Raw genomic sequence first — 24,135 nt, 5'->3', positions numbered from 1 at the left:
AGCACCCCCAGGCTGGCATGATTGGTGGTGAAATACAATAAATACACACATGAGAGCTATGTGCATTTAAAAAAAAAAACAAACCAAACCAAAGAAGCACAAACCATCCCCCAAAGCACAGAGCCGGACCGGCTGCACAGGGGGGTGCCAGGCCTGGGGCCGGCAGTGCCACGCTGGGCAGGGCTGGCTCCTGCTCCCACCCCTCTTGCCCAGCACCGAGCAGCCCCGAGGACACACATCTCTGCCTGGGCCCCTTTCTTCATCACCAAACCACCAGGCATCACCCACCCTAAAAGCCTTTTGCCGTGCCTGAGCCAGATCTCGGCTTGATGTGCAGCTCATCGGGCTCTTTCGCAGGCCAAACCCCGGCTCCGCCAGCGGCTCGACGGGCACTGGCCGTGCTGCGTGCTCAGCCCCTCCTGCCTCGGGCGCTGCTGGGTGGTGGCAGCTTTCCCAGCCCTTTGGTTTATACCTTGGTATACCTAATATTTCGCAATGGCCCAGAATTCAGAACAACGCTACCTGATTCCCTGCGGAGGGAAACAGCCCGGCCGGTTCAGCACAGCCAAGCCCTCTCCAAAACCTCGCACGTCACCCCAAAGCACCCCCTGCACAGACTCAGCCCACACATCAGCAGCTTTGTGGCTTTTAATTTAAAATAAGAGACTTATCCATTTAAAAAAAAAAAAAAAAAAAAAGAAAGGCAGGTTTGGCCACGAGTTGTCCCCACCCTGAATAAATGACAGCGCATCTGCATTGCCCTGGCGCGGTGTTGCAGGCAGGAGGGCTGGGGACGCAGCCCGGCGCTGCAGCACCAGCCGTGACAAGCTCAGGGGGACGGGCAGGGACAGCCACACACATTCACATCCCCCGTGTAGTGTTGCGAGGCCAGACAGGCAAAGACAGCTCCTGAAATACCGCGTGCCCACCCTCCCCGGCCTTACGGGAGCGTTGCTACCTGAAGGTGGGGGTGAGGGGGTGCTGGGAGGTGGTGGGGAGCACAGGGACCCCCCTCTGTCCCCCCCCAGTCCCTGTGGATGGCTGCAGAGCCACTCCTGGGGTCCCACTGTCCAGACCGCCCTCATTTCGGGACCCTCTCCCTCCGCCTCCCTCACTCCATCTCCTTGGACTGCTTGGCTCGTTGCTTGCGGAGCTTAACGAAGGCCTGAGCCTCTTTGTCCCCCTTCCTGGACTCCAGCAGCTGGAGGATCTCGTCTCCTGCCAGAGAGGAGGGGAGGGATGGTGGGAGACGCTCGCTGCAGCCCCCTCCTGCTGCCGCGGGGTTTGGTGGGGCTCACGTACCGGTGGGTTTGGGGTGGGTGAGGGGGAGGCGGGTCTGGGGCACTCGTCCGGTGTCAGCCTGGTCCTCATCGGTGTCGAGGCCGGGCAGGTGGCGTAGGGGGAAGAAGGCTTCTCCCTCCAGGTCGTTGGCCCCCAGCGTGTCGTAGTCAAACACGGTCAGCAGCAGGCAGGCCCCCTCCTGCCGGCACTTCTCGGGGGGGATCAAGCTGCAGGGAGAAACCAGCACATCCCATCCCCTCCGTCCCGAAATTCAACCTTCCCTCCAGGCACCAAACAGGGTGATACTCCATGGGAAGCCCCCGCACCACACTGACCCCAACCCCTTCAAAGCACAGGGCCCTGGCACAGACCCACACTAGCCTGCGGGACCCAGGTGTTTGGGGTTCCCCCCAAATCTCCCCCGTGGCACCCCATGGCTGAGCCCCCACTGGGGAGCAGGGGGTGAAACCCCAGGGCAGGACCCAGTTCCCAGGGCAGCAGCCCCATAGCAGGGGCTCAGCTGGAGCACAGGGGGCTGCGGGACGTGGCGGGGGCCCCAGTGGGTGCCAGCCCCTACGTACAAGTCGAAGGCTTCGTCAAAGAGGGGGTGCAGCTCGTTCCTCTTGCACTGGGTGGTCCGGGCCACCACCTCGGGGAACTCATGCCGGGGCTCCAGGGTGAGCTGGACGAAGGGGTCGCTGGAGCCTGGTGGGGTGCAGGCATCAGCCCCCTCCGGCCGCCCCTCCGGCACGGCCGGCCCAGCCCAGCCGCGGTGGCTGGACACACTGGGGTGACTGGGGGTGTCAGGGCACCCTCACAGCCACCCCGCAGCCCAGACCACGCTCGTGGGAGGGTGCGGGAACACCCCCAACCCAGCCCACATGTGGATCTGCCACGGGTGGCTGCAATAGGAGTGACCTCTCCTGGAGACCTCCCCAAATGACAGCCAACCCGAGACACTGTCCCTTGCCACGTTTTTCTGTCTGAGATGTGATTTGCCCTGGCTGCTGGCTTGTGCTGCAAAGGGAAGGCAGCGGGACGGGGGCACAGTCTCCTGCCTGCCGCACCCCACTGAACCACCCCGGACCGGTGCAATAACCCCAAATCTTCCCCAAATCCACCTCCTTGGAAGCAAACGCAAATCAAGACCCATTACGCCAAGCACTGCCAGCATCTCTCCCACCCAAGGGTGTATCGGGGACCGAGGGGGCCGGGGGCGGTGGGGCTCCCCAGCCCACCCGCACCCACCATTGGAGTCCAGCGGGATGAGGTTGACGGCGTTGAGCACTTCCACGCGGAGTTTCTGCTCCGAAGGGAGGTACAGCGCTTTGATGGTCACCGCCCCGTACTTCTCTGAGCTGGTGTCCAGCTGAGCGGTGGAGTACAAGAAAAGGGTGCTGCCTTTGGGTACGCTCGTGGAGGGGGTGCCGGGCTCTGGTGGCGGCTGAGCAGGCACTTCGGGGTACTTCCAGGTGATGGGCATCCTCTGGGATGCAATTGAAAGCCCTCCTGCCCACCCTTGGGGCAAAACCAGCCCCAACAGCCCCAGGACTGGGAGGGTGGTGGGGGAATCCCACATTTCCACAGGCAGGCTGTGCCAGGCAGCCTCGCGTGTGCAAGGGTGGGTTGTGGGAAGGGGCTGGGGGCACCATCCTGACTCCCACCTGCTGCTGGATCCTGTTGCTGAAGTATTTCTGGATGAGTTTGCGGCTGGTGGCAGAGCAAAGGGCCAGGTGGGTCTCCAGCGACTGCAGGGAGGACGAGAGGTGATGGTCGAGCACATGGATGGGTCTGCAGCCTGGGGGACACCCTCCCTGGAGAGCACCCAAAGGAAGCCCTGGGGACCCCCACATCCCCAGCACCCCGTACCAGGAAGGTTGCAGTGTGGAGGGTCTCCAGCGGCAGCCCGCAGCCCTCGGCATGGAAGCACAGCTCCAGGCTCTGGAGAGAAGGATGCTGTTAGCGCCGGCAACCAAACACCCACCCCTGCCAGGGACCCCCTGGTTCCCCCCTTGGTACCTTCAGGGCACAGTGCAGCTTCTTGTAGCACTGGGCCGAGGGGACCTGCTGCCCCGTGGCTGCCGACAGCACGGCCAAGGTGTGATGCCAGAGGAGAGTGAGGAGGCTGCAGGGGCAAGGGAGGAAGGCTGTGAGCAGGGGTCCGGGGGCTGGGTTGGGTTGGGGGGGTTGGTCCTCAGCCAAGGGGCTTTGCAAAGCCCCAGAGGGAACTGGCTCATCTGGCTAGGCTGAGCAGGCAGCCCCAAAGCGGGATGTCCCCACGCCCCATGGGGCTGGGGGGACACTCCTGCCGAGGGCCGGCGATGCTGCTGGCCGCTGCCGTGGTGCATCCCCAGTGCCCTGGTCACCTTTTGAAGTTCTCCTGGACCAGATGCTCATTGAGATACTGCAGCTCCGACTCCAGGAACTTCATGAGCGGGATGATAGACTGCAGTGAGAGGAGAGAGGCATTGGGGAGAGCATGGGGGGGGCCATATCCAGCAGGGCACAGCAGGGAGAGGGGCAGAGCACTACTGGCTGGAACCAGCAGAGCAGGGGTCTCCAGAGGGGCTCCTTCCCACAGTGAGGACATGGGCAGGCTGTGCCTGCTCTGGTCCTGCTGCTGACATGGGCATCAAATGAAGCATATGGAGGTCTGGGCCCCATTGATGGTGTGTCCTGTGCCCCAGGTGTGGGGCAGGGAGAGGTGGGGAAGGGTGATGGGGGCCTCCAGCAAGGGTTACCAGGAGGGGCCAGGGCAGGTACTTACATCCTCAGGCTCCCGGGTATCATTGGAAGACGAGAGCTCCTGGATGTGCCTGGCGATGCCCTTTTCCAGCTGCCGGGAAGAAACGCACAGAGGCACTTGGGCTTTGCCCTCTGCACCAGCCCATGCCCGGGCCCATCTTGTCTCCATCCCAGGAGCACTGTGGGCTCCAGGACCCCTTGGGTGAACCTCCCGGCTTTGGGCCAGGAAAGGGCCAAGGGGGGGTCAGTGGCAGGGCCTCACCTTGGTGGCCAAGGCTTGCACCACGACCTGGACCTCGTGGTCCAGGCAGGAGACGGTGCTGTCAAGCTGGTTGTGCAGCGTGTGCTGGATCTGCTGCTGGTCGATGATGGCCTCCGTGCGCTGCTCCAGCTGGGCCCAGTCCAGCTGCGATGGCAGCTTTCGGATCAACAGCCGCAGCTGCTTGATGTTGTTCACCACGATGCAGAGCTGGGGGAGGTGGGTCTGCTTCAGGGTGTCCCACAGCCCCCAGTCCATCCCCTGCCAGCTCCATCCCCATCCCCAGTCCCATCCCCATCAGTATCCCCATCTTCACCCCCATTCTCATCCCTACCCTGCTTCCCCTGCTCACACCATTCCCCCCCGATTTTCCAGGATTATGGCTTCCAGGGGGTCAGCTGGTCCCCATGAAGGCCAGACCTGGGATGGCGCCTGGGTGCTCAGCAGCTCATGTCCCCCTGCCCAGAAACCATGGCCCAATGCTGCCTCCTCCCAAGCAGCGGACCCTGCCCTGATACCCACCCTGTTGGCCGCTTCGCCCTCGTTCTGCTCGTTCAGCGACAGAGCCTCAGCCCTCTCCTTGATGAGCCGGCAGTACATCAGAGCAATTTTGCACATGTCCTGCAGGACAGAGAAGAAGCCAAGGGGGCTGAGCTGGGCAGCACAGGGACCACCGTGGGGCCGGGGGACCCCACCACATCGACACAGGACACTGGCCCCGTTCATGGAGACATGTCTCCAAGAGCAGGAGAGGAAACGCCGGCTGCTGATGCCAATGAGCAGGGCTGGTATACAAACCTCCACGAGCTTCACCATGATCATGAAGGCTTCCTCGGGGTCCGGCCAGTTGAGCTGCTGCCAGGTCTTCACAATCTGGGCGTAGCAAGTGGACAGGTCGACAGTGGACGTGCTGTGCTTGTTGTGCTCCCCGAAGGGCGTTAGCTGGGAGGGCAGAGAAAACAAACGCAACTTAGCTTGTACAGAAAGGAGCCATCCCAGACAGGAGAGCTGCTCCTTTTCTTCGGGGCTCTCTGGCCCATCATCAGCTCCGTATATCCCAATGCCATCACCCAGTCGCTTTGCAGAGTGGAAGAGATGAGGATGGATGGAGCACCCCCAGCTCCCCGCATCAGGCTGTGCCCCGTCACACTCTAACCCGGTGTTGCTGGACCCCACTGAAGAGTGGGGCGAGGAGCCCACGGCCCCACGGCTGTCTTCCCTCCAGCTTCCTAAAGGTCAGAAGCGAAGGGGATGGCCAGGGCATGGCCCAAACGCAGGCTCATCAGCTCACTCGGGCTGCCAGAGGGCAGAGGGGGAAGGGGCACGGGGATGTGGTTTGGGGCCAGGGTGGGATCAGCTGCTCCAGGAGACCACGTCCTTTGTTATGCTTTTGGGAGAGGAACCAGCCCACTCCCGGGCTGCAAGAGGCACCTACGTGGTGGTCTCAACACTGTGAGCCAGGCGCAGCGGCAAGGCGTGGAGGAGGCTGGAGCACCCCCAAAGGACAGAGGGAGACGGTCTCCTCCCCGGGTTACCTGGTCCATCTGGACGGCTCTCTGCGCCCTCTCCAGCGCGATGGTGTAGGCCTTCTGCAGCCACTGGGGCACAGCTTCCTTGAACCACTGGTGGAAACTGCTCAGAGCCAGAGGTCCATCCCTGTGGGCGAAGGCACCAGCTTCTCCAACCGCACAGCAACGGCATGGGGCCAACACCCCTCCCTGCCCTCACATACAAGAAACGGCCCCGAGGTGGAGGCAGCACGTAGCACCGTGCTAAGGAGAAACCTCCCCTTGTCTGGAAGTTGAGGTCTCCATCAACCCCACTCAGAGACAAGCCTGAAACCCTTCTGGTGATGCTTACACCGACACCAGACTCCAACAGCCTGGTCTGCCTTGTGTGTAATTCGTGAGGTAGGTGAATGGGAAGGATTCGGCGTTCTTCCCAATTAACTGCTCCTTCCCTCGCTGCGGCAACTCCCCTCTCTCTGGGATGGATACCTCTTTGGGAGGAAGTCCTTCATGTGATAGAGCTCCTGCAGGTTCAGGTAGAGCTGGAAAAGGCTCTCGGCCGTGGGCTTGGACATGCTGCTGTCGACCTCGTGCAGCTGCTCCTGGACGTGCTCCGCGACCTGGCAGCGACAAGGGAGGGGGGACAGCTGTTAGTGAGGGTCCGGCCAGGAGGGCTTGGTCTGCTAGGGGATTGCTGGAGCCATGGCGTGAGGGTCAGCTCAGGGGACGCCTCTTCCTTTTGGGTGGCATTTCAGGAGATTCCTTGGGTTAAGTAAGCGGATGATAGTCGCTTTACAGGAAAGACGGGGACTTTCCCTGTCTTGCTCCCTTTCCAGGCTTGCAGGAACCGGTTGCCACACAAAGGGTGGCCAAAAAATTCAGCCTGGCTTTAGACCTTAGTCCCAGGAGTGCAGAGCAGCCCAGGCTTGCTCACCAGGTGCTCCAGCTCCAGGTAGGCAATGGAGAAGAGATTCAACTTCAAGGTGCTGCAAGAGAGAAAGGGGGAGTCAGGAGCCTGCCAGCCCCAGCCCAGCAAACCCTCCCAGGCCATGCCCTTGCCGTGAGGGTGAGGACATACAGCCCTAAGAGGCAGAGATGGGACCACGGATGCTCTCTGTGCACCCCAAGAGCCAAGGAATGAGGCATCAAAGTGCCCTGTTGCTCTTGACCCCAGGGAAGGTAGACAAGGGAGGAATCAAGCTCTGAAACCTACTTGATGAAGAATTTATTCCAGATTTTCTGGCACTGCTGGAGATCCCCTATCACCTCCAGGAGGAGTCTGGACAAGGCTTTGCCATTCTCCTCCATGCTCTGCAAAGGAAGGAAAAGCTTGTTTTGGATGCTCAGTGATTTTGAGATGAGCTGGGCTCCATTCTCATCTGATGTGTTTCTATGATTTGTTCTCCTGGGGTAGCAACCTATCATTAGATCCACATTGTCGGTAACATCTGCTGTCGCCCTGTGCTTGCGTGGCTGGGTTGGGGACCACCTCCTGCTCTCCTGAGCATTGCACCAAGGCCTTAAGCTTCAATGCACCTCGGCGGCTGCAGGTAACATGGCTCATGGTATTTTTAAACTGGGAACCCTTGACAGTATCAGAAAATTGGAGAAGCCTCGCCTCAGACCTGTCTTCCCACCCCCTCGGGCCTCCCACCCCAAGCCCAGCAAGTTGCCTCTTATAATGTCAGAGAGGCAGAGATAGGAGCTGACCTTCACCATGGGCTTGAGGTGCTGCTTCTTCATGTGAAACCACTCCGTCGTGCCTGACTGCAAGAGAGGAGTCCTGGTGTGGTGGCAGGGAAGCAGGGGGGGCAAAGCCAGCTCTGTCACCCCCCTCACGCTCCCTGTCCCCTGGGTGTGGTCAGGACCCAGCTCCAAGGGGTGGGAACCACAGGCTGGGACCACCAGGTTGAAGAGGAGCAGGTATTTTCCGCCCCCATGGTGGTCCGCATGGCTTTGCTGAGGTGTGGGCATTGGGCAGGGCATGGATGGGAAGGGAGAGCCGCAGGGGGCCACCTCCCCAGGGCTGGTGGGGGTGAGAGCCTTGGTCCCACTACCTTCAGGGCTGAGGAGACCTTCTTGGGGAGGTTGGGGCTGAGCGTGCACAGCTCGTGGAAAGCTTTCATTTTGCACATCTGGACCAGGACCCTGCAAAGTGAGAACCCAGCACCATCCTGTCAGGAACAACCACCTCCCCCCACAGAGACCCTACCCAAACAGACCTTCCCCTCCCAACAACATCCCCCACAGGGAGCCCAGGACGAGGGACAAGTGTCACAGCAGCCTAGAAGGGGGCAGAAAGTGCTTCGTGCGGGTTTTTGCATGGTGGCCAACCCACAGGACCCCGTGCACAGCCAGCAGCGGTGCTCGACTCACCGGAGCAGGGACTGGAGCCTCTCCTTGGACCTCGGGACAGAGAGGGGGAAAATGATGCGGTACCTCCGGATGAGGGAGATCCCGTAAGTCAGCAAGGACTGGAAGGACTCGGCCAGCTCTGCTTTCTGGGGGAAAGGAAGGAAACATGCGCTGTCCTCCTCAGCAGCAGACAGCGATGCCGGCAGGACCACGACACCGTGGCGGAGGGAGCTGGTGTCTCCCGCTCCTTTCTAGCCTGCTCCAGGCATGGGAAACCCCCTGATGCCTCAGGTAACTTCTCCCTGGAGGGGCTGAACTGAGCTTTGCGCTTAAACCTCATTGCCATGCATGAAAAGTGCGGAGTCTCAGTAGGGTGCTGGGATGCCCTGGGAAAACAGGTGGGGAAAAGTAGGAATTGGGTCACATTTAAGTTTTGCAGAGGGTGTGACTGACTGGATGGCAGCGATGGAGGAGGGTGATGTTGGTACAAGGGCTTCTCCCTGGAGAGGGGGAACAAGCCCCCGAGGCAAAGGGGCTCCCTGACCCACGGGTTGTCCTGGTCCCCATGGCTGGTTCTCCCCAGAAATGCCTTCCAGTCACCCCAGCACCCCTGTACTCCACAAGCTCCTGCCCTCCCTGGCACAGAGGGAGGGAAATGGCCCTGGGAGCTGGAGGAGAGGCTCGGGGTTGGGTGCAAGGGGCAGGTTTCCCTGATCTCTGCCCCCCCAAGCGGTGCTGGAACCCCCTCACCTGCTCTGGCCTCAGGCGCTCCTGCAGCCACTGGTACTCGATGCTGGTGATCTGGTGGAGCAGGCAGTTGCTGTTGAACTCGAGGCTCTGGTAGAGCTTGCTGTACGCCAGCCACTGCCTGGGGAGGAGGGAGAGGCTGGGCTGAGCTCCTGGGGCTGGGGGGCTCCCAGGGGCCAGCGTGGGGCTCCCCCACCCACGGTTGTTGCTGGGATTGCAGGGGCAGGACCCAGGTCTCCTGGCGCTGCTCAGTGCAGGGCCAACACCAGCCACGCTGAGCTCTTGGGAGAGACTGGCTGCGGTCAGACGGTCCCAGGGAATGAGTCGGGGCCCTCGACCCCCGCCCGATGCTGCATCGTGGCTCCCCAGGCATGGGGTACTCACGCCATGACCTGGTGGAAGTCGGAGAGATCCTTCTGCGTGGCGTGCAGGTACAGCACGGTGCTGGCGTGCCTGCTCAGCTCCCCGTCCCAGGCGATGCTGCCGGCCTGCGAGGATGCAAAGGGAGGGTGACGTGTCCCAGCGCAAGCTGGGCTGAGCGAGGAGGGGGACAGGCACCGGCTGGGCTGTGTTTGCAGGACCACAGGAGGAATGAGTGCCCCGTAAGGATGCCAGGCATGGGCAGGCATCATCACGACCCTCCTCCCCATCACACTGCAGCAGTGTGTCAGGCAGCTGGGCTCCAAAGGAAGCCCTCACCCCAGCCCGGCTGCTGCAGGGCTGCTTCTCCCCCTCGGTACCTGGTGCTGAAGGATCTCATAGGACACCAGCTGCTGCAGGAGGTGGCGATGCACAGTGTAGCTCGGCTGTGTCCTGCTGCACGTGGTGGCTCTCTGGAAAGAGACCAGCAATAAACATAACTTGCTTGAACACGGAGGACATGGTCAGAGCGTGGGGACGCAGGAACCCAAAAAGCATGAGGCCAGAGAGCCCCGTTTGAAGCTGAGCCAAGGGGTGCACATACACCAGGAGCAAGGCCCCCATGTTGGCATGGACCTCAGGGGAGGCTCGAGATGGTTTCCAGCACGTGCAAACCCTGGTGCTGGCACCTCTTGTCCTGGGGCACGGATCTGTGCTGCCAAGATGGGCCCCACGGGACAAGCAGCTGCCTCGTCCTCCAAGGCAATGGAAAGGGACCCCCTTCCCCATCCCCTCCTACCTTCTTGTGAGTCAGCAGGAACTGCAGGTGACACTGTCCCCGGTTGGGGTACGTCTCCGTCCGTGGCTCCAGCTGGTACCACTGGTCGTTCCAGCAGTGCAGGTCCTGCACGCAGAGAGACAGGGGTGAAGCCCCGGGCAGCCTTCCCAGGGGAAGGATCCCACTCAGGGACCAGGTCCCACTGTTAGTGGGGCAGGAAGATACTGTATTGGATAACTCTAGTATTGGCTTAAAAATAAAAGATGTATAATCACTGAGCGCGTGTGTTGGGGTGGCTGGGGCACCTGCCTCTGAACTGAAGGACCTGGCATCAGTTTGTGGCTCTGAGCCGGGATCCTGGGTGAGCTCGGTGCTGCCACAGGGCTGGGGTCTTGCCCGGACCCTGTGAGATTTAACCAGCACCTGGAGAGTCACTTGGAAGAGAGGATGCACCACGGCACTCACCTTCAGGCGAAGGACCACGTTCCCCAGGAAATCGTCCTGCCCTTTGTCTTTGCGAGCATCTTTAAAGATCCTGAAAGGCATAAACGAAGGAGGGGGTGAAAAGGCTTCCTGCAGCCATGACCCAGCTGCGGTCAGGGCAAAGAAGGGTGACGCAGACCTGCCACCCTCCCTCCCTCCTTCTAAAGGCAATTTTTAAAGTCCAGCAGGCAAATAAGCATTTCTAAACCCTCTTTCCTCAGCAGCCGTTAGGGCCATACCAGCACCAACCGTTTGAGGCCGTGGAGGTCCGTCAGCTCGCCCAGCTTGTGCCGCACCGACTCCACCGTGTCCGAGTCCCTGCGAGGGTGGGCAGCAAAACCCACCGTGGGGGGAAAGGAGGAAATTCAGGTGATTGCAAAACAGTTCAGGGAGCCACAGTGACAGCAAAGAGCGAAAGTGCTGGGGGTGTCAGGACTGACTGAGACCACCCCCAAAACTGGATGTCCAGCCAAACTCTGCAAGCACAGGGCTTGAATATAAGGCCCTGAATATAATCAGGGCTCAGGATTAGCCCTGCCTGGGCAAAACCAGCTTGGGCTCTCTCTGCTCACACTGGTCACATCCAGCACTGTGCATTGCTCCAGCAGAAAGCGATGGAGAAAGGGGTCCGCAGCTGATTTCTGGGGCTTTTAAAGGGTGCAGGTGGAAGGGCCACCCCAGTGACCCTCCCGGGAGGCCGGACCCCACCCAGGGCCGGGGTCGCTGGCTGGGGGGTGCTGCTGCTCACCACATGTCCAGGTGGAAGCTGGCCGTCTCCATGTCTTCAAACTCCCTGCAAGACACCAGCAGGATGCCGTTACTCAAGCAGCATCCGAGGGACCGGCACAAGCAGGCAGGACAGCTGGGGATTAGAGGCAGGAGGCTCCTCCCTGGGGGAGACCCCAAACCACCCCCGGCAGCCCGGGGAAGTGGTGGGAGAGCTCTGAGGGAGGGATTTTTGCCACGCTTTTGTTTTTCACCTCCCCTGACCCGCTCCATGGGTCAGTCCAGAAGCCTGGCAAGCCCCAGTGGGCATCGCCCTGGCAGAGCCCCAGCTCCTGGTTGGGACGAGTGGTGAACCCCCCACATCCACCCCCAAGAGCCTTGGGCACACCCTCCATCCCCTCAATGAGCAAAGCCGAGGGGTGGCAAATTACAGGATAAATGTCTCGTCCCACACTGGGCTGAGGGTCTGGCTTATGACTTGTGTGCGATGGATCTGGTCTTCGGGGATGAGGTCTTTGACCACAGCCTTCATCCGCTTCTTGTGGTCAGAGTGGGCCGGTTCCTGGCTCTTGGCCTCGATGCCCAGCAGGCAATACGGGTCGCTGAACCCTGCGAGGGCGGAGGCGTGCAAGTCCCCGTCGGGAGCTGCAGCTGCCCTTTTCCGATGGAACACCCATGCAACTCCACTTACCGCTGACGTCTTTCCCCAAAATCCCCTTGGCTTCCTTCACGGTTGCTTTCAGGCAAAAAATTGGGCTCTGGAAGAAAGGAAAAAGAAAAGTGCTTAATGTGGGGGTCGCAGAGGCCATGAGGAAGGGTGGGGCACGAGAAGGATTGCATCGTTGGCTGCTGCTCATGCCAGCAAACAGCCCATGAGCGACTCCCCCAGCACTGCCCGGGGGACCCCATACCCCAAAGCCAAACACATGGGCTGGAAAGGTACCACGGCCCCCCCCCGCACCACCCCAATGCAGGGACCCCCTTGACTGCAGCATAGCGGGGAGACACCGTCTCGCTGCGTACCTCCAATCCCATGACTTGCTGCATGATGACTCTGTGCTCCTCCACATCCATGCCGAAAGCCTGTTGTAGATATTAGGGCCGGTAACAGATGCTGCGCTGTTAACGGTGGCTGGAGGGCAGCCAGGGGCTTCCCTCCGCTCCCCCAGAGCCAGCTGCAGCTCAAGGGGACAGGAGAGGAGCAAAGGGCGCAGCAGAAGGGCTGGGGACCAGCTGAAAGCTCTTGAGGGAGAGCCTTCTTCCCATCACCCCGAGCCTAAGATAAATATTTCTCCCTAAGGCTAATACTTCCCAGCTGCAAGCTGTCCCAGCCCTCCAGCTGGACACTACTGCTATGTCTCTTAAGGTGCCTGTTAAAAGCGCCCTCCAAGCACGTGTGTCCCCCATCTCCTTTAGGCGGGAAGGTGGATGTGTCGAGGGACAGGTTTTCGGGATCCTCTTGGGGAGGTGGGGGACCCACCTTTTGCACGTAGGCATAGAGCTCTTGGGTGTCTGCAATGTGGTGGTCCTCAGGCTTGCCCAGGCGGTGCCAGATGGTGTAGAGGACCTCCTCGTAGAGCAGGGCCAGCTGTGGGGGGGACACCGACACCTCGTGCAGGGCCAGGCCAGCAGGGACTTGCTCCGTGCATCGCCCAGGATTAGCAGCGGGTTCCCTCCCCAGGCTCCCCGCCGGCCCCTGCTGCCCCCCTCCAGGCATCCAGCCCTGCCCGACCGCCGCTGACTGTCCCTGGGAGCATCTTCCCGAGCTGAGCCGTGTCCCCAAGCCCCAGCAGAGCCGCCACCCCCCTCCAGTGCCACCAAGGGAGACCGTGGCAGGGCCACGCTCGTACCTCTCTCTTGGAGAACCGATGGGACAGATCCATCTAGAGAAAGAAGAGAAGCAGAGAGAGGTTTCCCGTCAGGTCTCGTGGTAGAGAGTGGGTTTAGGAGGAAACCACAGCAGGGCAGGGCAGCTGGGACAGGGCGGCATCACCCACAGCCCATCGAGATGTGATGCCCCAAAGGATGCCATGACACCCTGTGGCCGAGGGACCTCTTCCTCCATCACCCACTGGTGGGGTGGCATGGGGGCTTCACCCCCAAGACCTATTAACTGAGGAGGGGGCAGTAAGGATGGCAACAGCAATCTGGGGTGACCCACAGAAGGCTTTAAAAGCCAGCCACCCACCTCTCGCCCCACAGAGCTGCTCACTGACCTGGTCAAGCCCAGCAGGACCAGGCTGGAGAGGAAACCAGCCAAGGGAGAGGGCAGGGGGCCAAAGCGCAGCGAGGAGCTGCAGGCTGGGCAAGGCAGCTATGGGCAAGGAGCCGCCAAAAAACCATCGGGATCTGTGACTCGAGTTCCCTTGCCAGAAAGAAAAATGAGCGCTGCTGCAATGGTGCATCGCTCGTTGTTGAGTTGAAAGCCCATTCCCCACCTGAAGGATGACCAGCAGTAGCATTTACTTCCCAAAAGGCAAATTAAACCGGTGCCATGCGATGAGGCACAGCCCTGCTCTAGCGGCACTGAGCCCTGGGGTTTGCTGGGGGGGGTCCTGCTGCCTGCACAGCCCCCGTCATCCCCCACTGCAAATGTCACCTCCCACTCATCCCAGCGCCACATGGGTCCATCCCAGAGATAAAACCGCCTCTGCCAAAAATACCGTTTTTCCCTGGCAAACCCCAGCTCTCAGCCTCTCCTCACCCTTTGTTCCCTCCCCGACGCTGAGGCTGAGCCCATCCTGCATCTCTTCCTCTAACCGTGGTCTGGATTCGGCCGCCACCATGGCTGAGCAACTCGTCCCTGCCGCAGAGCCTGGCCGGGTGACGGTGACTTTGCCACCGCCAAGGGCTGGGTGACACAGCCAGAGGGAGGGGGACCGGTGCCCCCGTGCCATCCGCCACGGCCCCGGTGCTGGAGCAAGGGGGCGGCGCCAAAAAATACATTGGAAATTTTTGAAACGAGTTTGGCCCTTTCTGTGCTGAGGGGCGTACGCCGAGCACAGTCCCAGCATCCCACTCAGCCAGGGCTGGCAGGGACAGATGGACGGACGAGCCCTACTTGTGGGTCAGCCCTGGCCCTGGAATGACCTTAGGATCCCCTTAACAGAAAAAAAAACAACAACCACCCCAAGCTAGACCACTAGTATTTGCTTATGGCAAATCTAGGGCTGGCATAATCCCCCAGCCATCTGGACTAAATTCAACTCTTCCACCCCTGGCGAGTTTAACCCTCGAGCTGTTTCTCTCCCAGCTGCCTCCACATCCCTTCTTTTAACCGCTGGTCGGGGCCAGGGGCTGCCGTGGCTCAGCAGCCCCTGTGAAAGGGGGACCTGTGCAGCCAGGAGGGCCCCTGCCTGCTCCTGCCTGCCCCTGCCCAGCGGCCCGGCCACCTTCTGCTGCTCCTGGCACCATCCTGCCTGCACCAGGGCCCCGTCCCAAATCCCTCGGCACCCCCGTGGGCGGCGCTGCCCCATAGCAGGGTTGCAAGTGCAGAGGGGAGAGAAAAAGGACCTTATTCCTCTGCTGCCATCACTTATCAGCAAGGCACGAGCATCTGCTCCTGGCCCAGCAGTGGAGCAGCACAAGCGGGCAGGGGGAGGAATCGCTGTGATTTGCAGGGGGCAGCTCCCTCTTGCTCCCTTCTGCCATCAGGGACGGCTGCCGCAGGGTCTGCTTTGTGCGAGCCCGTATGCACACAGGACTGGTTAAGCTAAAGCTGAGCTGAGCCACCAGGATGTGTTTACTGCTGCTAATCCCCACGCCAAGACCCCAGCTCAAATCCAGAAGCGGTGCTTAAATCCAGGTCCGGCTACTGCCACCAGCATCCCCCACCACCACGTGAGCGGCGGCAGCGTCACGGGTGCAGGAGGCCAGCTTGGCTGCCGAGATGGTGACGCTTAGGAGGGAGGACAAGTCCCTTGGCGGGGTGGGGAAAGGCAGCAAGACACATCATCCCAGGGTCCAACATGCAAGATCATGCCCGCACGCTCCCAGCAGTGCCAGACAGAGCTGCAGGTCCCATCTCCACGGGGGTGGCTGCAGGGATGCCGTCTGTCCGGCCACTGCAGAGGAAGTCGGTTGGGTTGGGTCAGCCAAGAGCAGGGCTTTGGAGGATCTCCTGGCAGCAGGGAGCCCAGAGGGGCTGGGGGACTCTGGGAAGCTGTAGCTGAGCTGAGGGGACCCTCAGTGCCAGCACAGAGCTGCAGCCGATCCCATACACAGCCCTTGGGCGCACGTTTGCACGGGTAGGGTACCCCCAGACCCCCACCCCTGCTCCTTGCTCGCCCTTGCGAAGCATCCCGGCCAGGACATGGACTCGGTCCATTTTCTCTCATTCCCCTTTTACAGCCTCAGCACCCAGCTCTGCAACCTGGGGTCCCCTGGGCACAGCTGCCCCGACCCCCTCCGTGGGGCCATCACAGCCCAAACACACTCCCCAGCCCCAAACCCTCTCCCCAGCCTGCGGGCGTCACAGCCACCCACCTCAGGGGTCTCATCCCCGGGGAAGGTCCCCGCGGGGGTCTCGCCAGCAGTGTCCATCTCGGGGGGAGGCTCAGCGTGGGGCAGGGGAGCGGCTGCAGCTCTGCCTGGCGCTGCCGCCTCTCCCCCTCGCTCGCATGCTCAGAGGAAACCACAGACCTTATCTCAACACAGCCATTTTAACAAACGGAAACGTGCACAGGCCTCCTTCGAGAGCAGCACAGGGACGCAGGCGCCCCAGCCCCCTTCCCGCTGCCCCGTCCCACAGAGGCAGCCCCTCGGCGACGGGGGTCTCATGGCACAGACGGGGTGGGAGCAAAAGAACGGTGTCACATCCAGGCCCTGCTGTTATTGATGAGCAAGGAATTTGGAATAAGCGGACAGAAACAATCCCTGAGAAGGCAAAGCCCAGCAGAGAAAGGGGGCGATGGGGAGGATCTGGGCGCCAGCTTGTGTATTTGGGCTCCATCCACGAGCACAGACGAGGGCCCCAGCGAAAGCAGAAGCCATCTTCAGCCCTGCGGATGGAGGGGATTTGAAACCCGGTGCAAAAGCTGCAGGGGCGGGAATCCCTGAGGCACCCGGGCGTGTTGAACCAGGCTGGGCTGAGAACAGACGCGGTTAGTGCACATGCTGGGGACGGCCCCGGGAAAGGCCGCGCAGCCTTGTTCCTGAATGGACTGTCCAGGAAGAGCTGGTTACTGAGGAAAAGAAGCAGCAGGAAATTGAGTTAAAAACTTGTGCTTTACTGCCAGCTTCCAATCTTGTAAACACTCTATCTGATTGCAACTCACAAGGCCGTTGCCTATCGCAGCGCGGCAGCGGCGCCAGCTCCCCGAAGATCCCTATCGAAACGCCTGCGCTGATGGCAAACGGGGGGAGCTGCAGCCCAGGAGATGACCAAGGGAAGAGCTGGTTTGCTCCTGGATGTTCAATGTACTTACATTACACACAGAGCTAAGAGCAGGCTCGGGCTCGGAGGGGCTGCTGAGCTGCGCAAGCATTTGCTGCCCAGCGGATGGACCCACAGCCCGGGGAAGGACATCAGCCTGCGCTCCGGGCTTGCGAGTCGGTGCTGCGACTGCTGAGCCCCCACGGGCTCTGCAAAGCAGGGCCGTGACCATGGCTGACGCTACGCTCAGGAGAGCTTTTGTCTTTCCAGCCTTCCTATTTCTGGCCCCAGACACTCCTGGAAGCCGTACGCAAGCGGCTTCAGCTGCAGCGTGGAGGTCAGAGGCTCCACGTCGGGTTCAGTGGTGCTTTGTAGCCTGTTACGGATTTCTGCTTAATCCAGACAGGAAACCACAACCACAAAGGTGGAAACTGCACTGGAAAGTTTGTCCTCCTAACTACCGTACGAGGCACTGGGAAGCGCTGCCTCCAGCAGCACGGCGGTACCTGCGTGGGGGCACCCTGCAGCACGCGCGATCGAGCCAGGGCTGCAGGAGGATGCTGGCAGCAGCATCCCTGTGAGAGGACCGGGGAGGGGGAGGCCGGCAGCCAGTCCCTTCCATCCTTGCAATCATCTAATCCTTTAATGAAGGCAGGTTGCACTGTTTTAGCTGCTCTAGGAGATACGGCTTCCCTTTGCCCTGAAACCCTGTCGGAGCACGTTATATTGGCAAAAGGGGTTCCCTGAAGCTGGGAGACCAGGAGATGGAAAAAGGGCTGCCGGCAGCAGCAGTGGGTTGGTGTGGGGGTCAGGTTTTCCTTATCCAAGGCAGCCAGCATGGGACCAGGGCTGTGAGGGTGCACAGCACATGTGCAGCCAGAGGCAGGGGGATGCCAAGGTAATCTACAGAAAAAAAATCCTGAGATCCAGTGAGACACCAAAAAGCTGAAATCCATCCCTGCTCTCACAGTGATCGTTGAACCTCATCCCCCGAGGTCTGAAAAAAGCTGCTCGTTACGCCTCTCCTGTGCCGGGAGGGCTCTTTTGTAACTGCCCCCCGGAACCAGCCCCGAGGAACTGGGCTTCAGCATCACTTCCTCTGCGCTCCCCAGTCTGGCGGTGGAGCCGCCTCCTCGCGTGCCCGGTGAGGGTGCCCTTCGCTGGCAGAGATGCTCGGAGGCGCTTGCCCAGCCCTGCCAGCCTCGACTTTAACCAGCCTAGCATTTGCTTCGCCTTGGGCAGGCAGTTTAAAAGCATCTCCTCCCTTGCCGATGGAGGGGGACACGGCAGAGGAGCCGATTGCTATTCTGCATCCCTCTCCCTTGACACACACACACAAATGCTATTTATTGATCTGGGACATCAGCGCCGTGCTCCACTGCAAAACGTTGTCAGTGGGAAGTAGCGCTGCAGAGTGCATGATTGCATTTGAAAATAATTGCTGTCATCTTTGCTTTTAGCTTTGATTGCAAAAGAAAAAAATCTGTCCAAGCAAAGAGCAACCGCAGAGATAAGGGCAGGAGGCAGAGCGAGCATCCCCAAGCTGCTCACACCTTTTGCTGCTTCTTCCCAGCAAAAAATAACAGGGTGAAAGAAACGTCTCTTACCTCAACCAGCACAGAGAAAACAACCGGTAAGAGTTTAGTTAACCCTCAAATCCACCTCCCTTCTCCTCATAACACTGAAGAAATAAAATCCACTACACTCATAAATATTGCTAAGCATCAAGCCATCACTCTCCAGCCAGGAGCCGGTGGCTGTGCCGGGGTTTTGCAGGTTTTAGAGAGGAAAACTTCAGCTTCGGTGTGGAAGCGTCTGTTAAAAAGGACTTTCCCTGAAAGTCCCCCAGCTGGTCACTGTGTTGCTCGGGGCTGGTTTGCAACGCTGGCTGGAAACCCTCAGGCAGAGCCCGGCAGGGTGGGCAGCAGGCGTCCCCCTTCAGAGGCCAGCGTGGCCCTTACGGAAGGGCTGCGCAGGGCTCGCACGGTTTTGAGCTTCCTTGTGTGCAAAGGGAGAATTGTTTGGTGATCCTGTTTCAATAGCAGCAAATACCCTTTCTTCCCCCCTGGGTTTTACCAGCAGCCACCTGCTCCACCAAATACCAGTGACAAAAATCACTGAGCTCGCATTTCTAATTCTATTTGCGCCTTGAATTACTCCTCGCCCAGGAAACAATAAGAAAAGCCTTATAAAGGCAGCTCCAGAAGTAGCACAGATTTCTGGTTAGTAGGCACAATCCCAATAAACTCCGAGCCCCAAACCCGCAGGAGAACTAGCCAGGACCTCGCAAAACATCCCAGGTCAGGAGGGCTGCAAAAGGACTTTGTTTCCCAAAGGGAGCGGGTCGGCATTCCCCAAAACAGACACCCCCTTCCCCGCAACATCACTCTGCCCTCCAGAATAAGTACCCAGGCATAATACAGAACGAGCACAATATAGAGTGAACCCCTCCATTCCTTTTAAGAACATCCGAAAGGAAAACCCTTTTCCTTACGGGCTCTAGGGCTATCGCCCTGTGGGGTAACAGCCTCCCCCTGGTAGAAACAAAGTCCACAGTTCACTCGGGCACAGGGTTATAGGTGCTGCTGAGAGGACAGATCTCCAAGGAACGAGCATTACCCCCCTCTTTAAAGGTTATCTTAAAGGAAAACCTGGTACGAGAGGACCCTCCGCGAGCATGAACAGAAGTTTATCTCCCTACCTCCGGGCTGACAATCCTGGAGCGGCAGCCTGCCCTCACCCTTGCTTCAATCTCTCGGCTGGGAATGGGCAAATAGTCAAAAAATTGATTTCAACATGTCCCTCCCTCACTTCTCCTTTTAAACACGGGGTCCAATGACTCTGCAAAACCAGGCTGTGCCTGCTGGAGTTTGGCAAGGCGTACCGTGAAAGCCCGGCGCGGAGGAGAGGAAGGCGGTTTCAAAATGCAATCAGGGACAGTCCTGCTCCCTCGCCGCAGGGCTGCCGGGCCGGGGCGTCCCCCCGGGGACCTGCAGGTGCTCTGTGCTCCGGGACCAGCGATTTCGTACCCGGGAAGGGTGTCAGTCGTTTCCCCTCCTTGTCTACTACAGGGCCTTCCAGTCCTTTCTGCCCTAACCCTACATCTTTTCTTCCACAGGCTCTCCCAAGGGCTTTGAGCACACCTAGCAAAAAGCAGTGGTGCCTCGGAGGGGTGGGGGACACACAGCAGCCCCCATCTTAGAAGGATGTCAAGGCAAACCGCGTCCTCCTGGGAAGAGCAAAGGGGACCTCCAGCCCCCCACGCGGGGCAGGGCGCTTGTGAAAGCCGCGTTTCCCCCGGCAGGGGCGTGGGTTTGGCATGAGACCACCGGCTCCGGAGCGGGGACGTGCGAGGATGACTCCGGCCGTGCTGCCTGCGAGGCAGTCAGCACCAGGCTCTCCAGGGGGGCTTCACCGGCCAGACCCAGCCCCTCTGGAGAAAACACCGCTGCGATGCCAGGCTCTGCTCGGAGCTGCTCCGGCTCCCAGGGAGCTGGCTGGGACCCAGAGGGGGACAGCACGACGTGTCCTGCCCACCCTGACCCCGCTTCCCTGCCGCCCCCCTGGGACCCAGAGCACGGGGGTGGCCTGCCCGGACCGTGGCGCGGCTCAGTCGCTGCGGCTGGCTCCCCGCACAGCCCCCGGGGAGCAGCCTGCCTTGTCCTTCAGGAGGTCACAGACTTCATGTATTGACCTGGTGCCGTTTGCTCGGCTTGGGGCGCCCCGCGACTGCTTTAAATTGTTTTCTCCACCGCTGCCATGTGCTACGTGCGTGCAGCAAATACTTCATCTACCTCCCTCTCCTGGAGAGATGAATTCAGTGTCAGCCCCTGGATTTATCATCGCCTCACTGCGGGGCCGGGGCAGCAGTGGCTCTAACTGCAGGGACAGGAGAGGGGGACACAAACATCAGGGTAATTTCATCTGCTAGTTCGGGGCACTGAGTTCAGAGCAGCAGGACCTACAGGACGCGCGTGAGCCGGCGAGGGACCAGGGTGGATGCCTGTGAAGGTGGAAGAGCTCAGGGCAGACACCCGGGTACCAGGCGTGCCCCACGGTGCATATTAAGCATCTTCGTGCCTACCCTGGAGCACACACCAAATTATTGATCAGCTTCAGCACCAGAACAGTCCCTCCCTGGCTCTTCCACCCCCACCTCTCCCTACACGTGTCAAAGCCCCCTGAGGAGCCCACCAAGCCCCACGGAGCCGCACGCTTGGACGATGGGAGGAGGCTGCAGGGCTGAACCTCCCCCCCCGCCCCTGGATCCCAGACAGACACCCCAAAACACGGAGTATTACTGCAGCCGATCCACGCTGCGGGGAGAGCGGCCACGCCCCAGCCAGGGCCCAGCCCTTACAGAGCAAAGCACGTGGAGGAGGAGGAGAGGCTGAACGTGAGCAAGGGAAAGGAAAGGTTTAGAAAGATGGGATTTGCTAAACCGAGCTCACAAATGGAGGCCAAGCTGATACCTTTTGCTCCGGTATCCAGAGGCTGTAGGAAACGGCAGGCGGGCGGCGGGGAGGACGCGGCAGAGGTGGCTCCCACTCTGTTTGCACCCTGAGGCGCGAGATGCAGCAGCCCCCGCCGGTGGGTACGAGTCCCCACTCCTGCTCGCCAATACGTGGGTCTCATCACATCCCGTTGCGGCCTCTCTCAGCAGCACAGTGACAGCCCTTGAGCAAGGACGGTGCTGAAATACCAGTTTCCAGTTCAGTCTCATGATGGCAACTCTTTGAGCTGACTCATGTAGGAGAGCGGACGGGTGAGTAATACCTGGTACGGCTGCAAAGAAAACCCGTCTAAAATGAAGGTCTCCGCTCTGCTCGTCCTGGCATTTCACACCAACCCACAGAAAAACCCCCATTTGTCACTTGGGCTCACTTGTACAGCTTTAAACCCAAAACCCCCTCTTGATCACAGCCTGTCTTAGCAAAACCCATCTTCTAATACCAACCTGGTAAACAACTGTTTACTGCTGGGGGTGCCTGCGATGCCACCGCATCAGCCAACGCGAGCCGCTCACCGGCAAGGGCTGGCCCCCTCCCAGCAAGGGCTGGCCCCCTCCCGGCTGCTCCGGGACCAGCTGCGTCCAAACTTCGCCCCACGGCTCCTGGCACCTCCAGCGGGGCTCACGCAGGGAGCTGGCACTGCGAGCCGTCGCTCATGAACCACATGTCCGTCACGCAGCAGAGACATAATCTGACCATCTACTGCTTGGAGGGTGGTGGGGACTCCTTGCAGCCCCCAGAGGAGGACAGACAGACACACATACACACGGCATAGCAAATCAGCCCATCCCCCCAGCTATAAAGGAATTAATGCAAAAAACTTATTTAATTTTTTTTTTTGGTAAGAGGTCACAAGAAGCGTGAGCGCTCAAGGTAAAATCTGGGCAGAATGGTGAGGAGGAGGAGGAGGGCTTGGTCGCTTCCTTCGGCTAGAGGCAATCCCGGGCAAGCACGCACAGGCCCCGTCCTGCCAGGGTACGGACCTTCCCCAGCCCCCAGGGATATCAGCAAGACGTCAGGGCCGAGAGTAGGGAAGCTGTAAGTGGTACCTGCAGTTCCTGCAGTAACAGGTTTTTGCATAAGACCTCGGAGCCCTTTAGAAATACCCCGTTACGCCACAGCCCCGCGAGGGCGGGCAACAGCCGCGATTCAGAGCGGGGAAGCAGGCGCAAGGTGCAGCGAGCGCCTGCTCAAATGAAGAGCCTCCGTCGCACCAAGGAGGCAGAACCGAACACGGTGGCAGAAAACCCGCCTATGCCAAAAGATTAAGTGGATCCAACATTAACTGTTCCCTGTGCTCCCCCTCTTTTTCTTCAGTATAATACCTTCCAAATATTGGAATTTAATGGTACCGGCCCAGCTTTCACATGACAGCCTTCCTGCTGCGCAGCTGATTAATCATTCAAGCAGGGACCAGAACTGGAGGCGTATTAATGCATAACATTTCCTCCTGCCCTACTCCGCCCCCCCTTCCAGAGCAGAAGCAGACTTTCAATTGCACTTCCATGCTTTAATATTTAAAACCTTGTAGGTGGGCAGCCAGAGCAGCTGACCCTTGCACCCTCTCGAAGCCCTTTCCAAAGCAGAGCACAGCTCCCGGCGCCCATCAGGGAGACGGCAGCGAGCGCTACCTTAAGCCAAGTCTGGGTTTTCAGGCTTTAACGAGGCGAGGCAGGATCGTCACTGGCATTTATCTGGCCAAAATCCGCGCCCTCCTGAATCGCGCTGCTCCACTCGACCCAATACCTGCACGAGCCTTGCTGACTGCGTGACTCGCCCAGCCTTTCGGCCCCACAGTTTCAGCGTTCCCAAAAGGTGCTTCACTTCTCATCCGCGTGCTCCAAGCGCACCGAGACGACCACGATCTCCTTCCCACCACCACCACCACCACCAGACCATGCCATGGAGGAACGCGGACACTCACCAACAAACCACTGTAAAAAGCTCACAGCAAAAAAGCCACCAGTTTAGCTCACTAATACCCACGTTGAGGAGAGGAATATTTCATTTATTCCAGCCTGACTCATCCTCACAACATATTTTCCTTTTTCCAGGCAGCAAACCTCAGGTCTCCCTGCGGATCTCACCCCTTGTCCGCACTAGTGGAAGACGCTCAGCTTGAACCACGGAGACAAGTTCTCGTCAGAGCAGATACCTAATGTTTCTTCTCTCAAGCACACTCGGTTGCAGAAAGATTTAAAAAAAACCCCTCACATGGGTTTGTGCTGATTGTCAGCGCGAGAGCTGCAGAGCGAGCTGTGCCGGGCAAGAGGCCTGGGAACTTCATGCAGTCTGTGATTTCTAGGATTGTAGAAAATCCAGTGGAAGATTGTAGAAAAACATCGATGATCTGTCCGGGAGGGTAACTGGGAGGGAGCAATTTCAGAACAGAGCACAGAGCAGTTTCTGCAGCATCTCACAGTTGGACTGATGTGACCATTTGAAGTAACTTAATTCACAAAACAGGATTTATTAGGTTCTTACTGGGCTGTAACACTTTCTCTTTTAATGCTTTCCTTCTCCGCCCACCTCTTGCTACAGAAAACAAACCCAAGAGCCTCAGCCAGCGTTAAAAACGCGGTAAAACAGCCGCGTGGGAGGACACGCGAGCCAGAAGCGCTGTAGGAGAGCAGAACCTGGCCGATGTCCACCCCAGTTGATCAAGTTCAAGAGAACGAAGGTGGTTAGTGGCAGCTGGGAGAGGAACGAAGCCAAGCGAGGTTTGGATGTTACCTGCAGAGCAGCTTCTGCAGGACACGTCGGCGCAAAGCGGAGCAACTCGCCCCATCTCAGTAAGGACGGGGCCGGATCCCGCGCGGAGCGCCTCCACTCCCGCCCTGCCGAGTTCTGCTCCCGCGTGAGGAGGAGCAGCTCCCGCACACGCTCTCCCGGCTGCCGGAGTAACAACGGCCCAGCCCCCGCCGGGAGCTCAGACCTGACTGGGCAGAGCTACCCGGGCCCCTCGGCACGCTGAGGGGGTTTGTTTCAGAAAAAAAAAAATAGGCATA

At 59.7% G+C, this 24,135-nt stretch overlaps 1 protein-coding gene across 2 annotated transcripts; it reads right to left on the bottom strand.

The window, feature by feature from the left end:
- Positions 1-630: 630 nt before the first annotated feature.
- Positions 631-21,109, bottom strand: UNC13D (unc-13 homolog D). Of its 2 annotated transcripts, none has more exons than XM_064466971.1 (32): positions 21,089-21,109; positions 13,093-13,125; positions 12,723-12,830; positions 12,266-12,325; positions 11,934-12,000; positions 11,674-11,851; positions 11,265-11,309; positions 10,766-10,834; positions 10,499-10,568; positions 10,055-10,159; positions 9,636-9,728; positions 9,280-9,383; positions 8,899-9,016; positions 8,170-8,294; positions 7,851-7,941; positions 7,504-7,560; positions 7,007-7,104; positions 6,728-6,779; positions 6,283-6,413; positions 5,821-5,941; positions 5,084-5,227; positions 4,808-4,906; positions 4,289-4,495; positions 4,049-4,117; positions 3,648-3,727; positions 3,301-3,406; positions 3,151-3,222; positions 2,946-3,029; positions 2,530-2,650; positions 1,863-1,986; positions 1,303-1,508; positions 631-1,218 (listed from the first exon to the last, which is right to left on the bottom strand). In XM_064466971.1, the coding sequence occupies exons 2-32, from the start codon at positions 13,123-13,125 to the stop codon at positions 1,112-1,114; spliced, it is 3,144 nt and encodes a 1,047-aa protein (XP_064323041.1). In that variant the 5' UTR covers positions 21,089-21,109; the 3' UTR covers positions 631-1,111. The 2 variants fall into 2 exon arrangements, with proteins under 2 accessions (XP_064323041.1, XP_064323040.1); XM_064466970.1 differs by lacking the exon at positions 21,089-21,109 and adding an exon at positions 15,728-15,892.
- Positions 21,110-24,135: the final 3,026 nt, after the last annotated feature.

Source organism: Phalacrocorax carbo, chromosome 16 (genome assembly GCF_963921805.1).
Source record: "Phalacrocorax carbo chromosome 16, bPhaCar2.1, whole genome shotgun sequence".
Taxonomy (NCBI): domain Eukaryota; kingdom Metazoa; phylum Chordata; class Aves; order Suliformes; family Phalacrocoracidae; genus Phalacrocorax; species Phalacrocorax carbo.
This window is presented reverse-complemented; position numbering and strand designations above follow the sequence as displayed.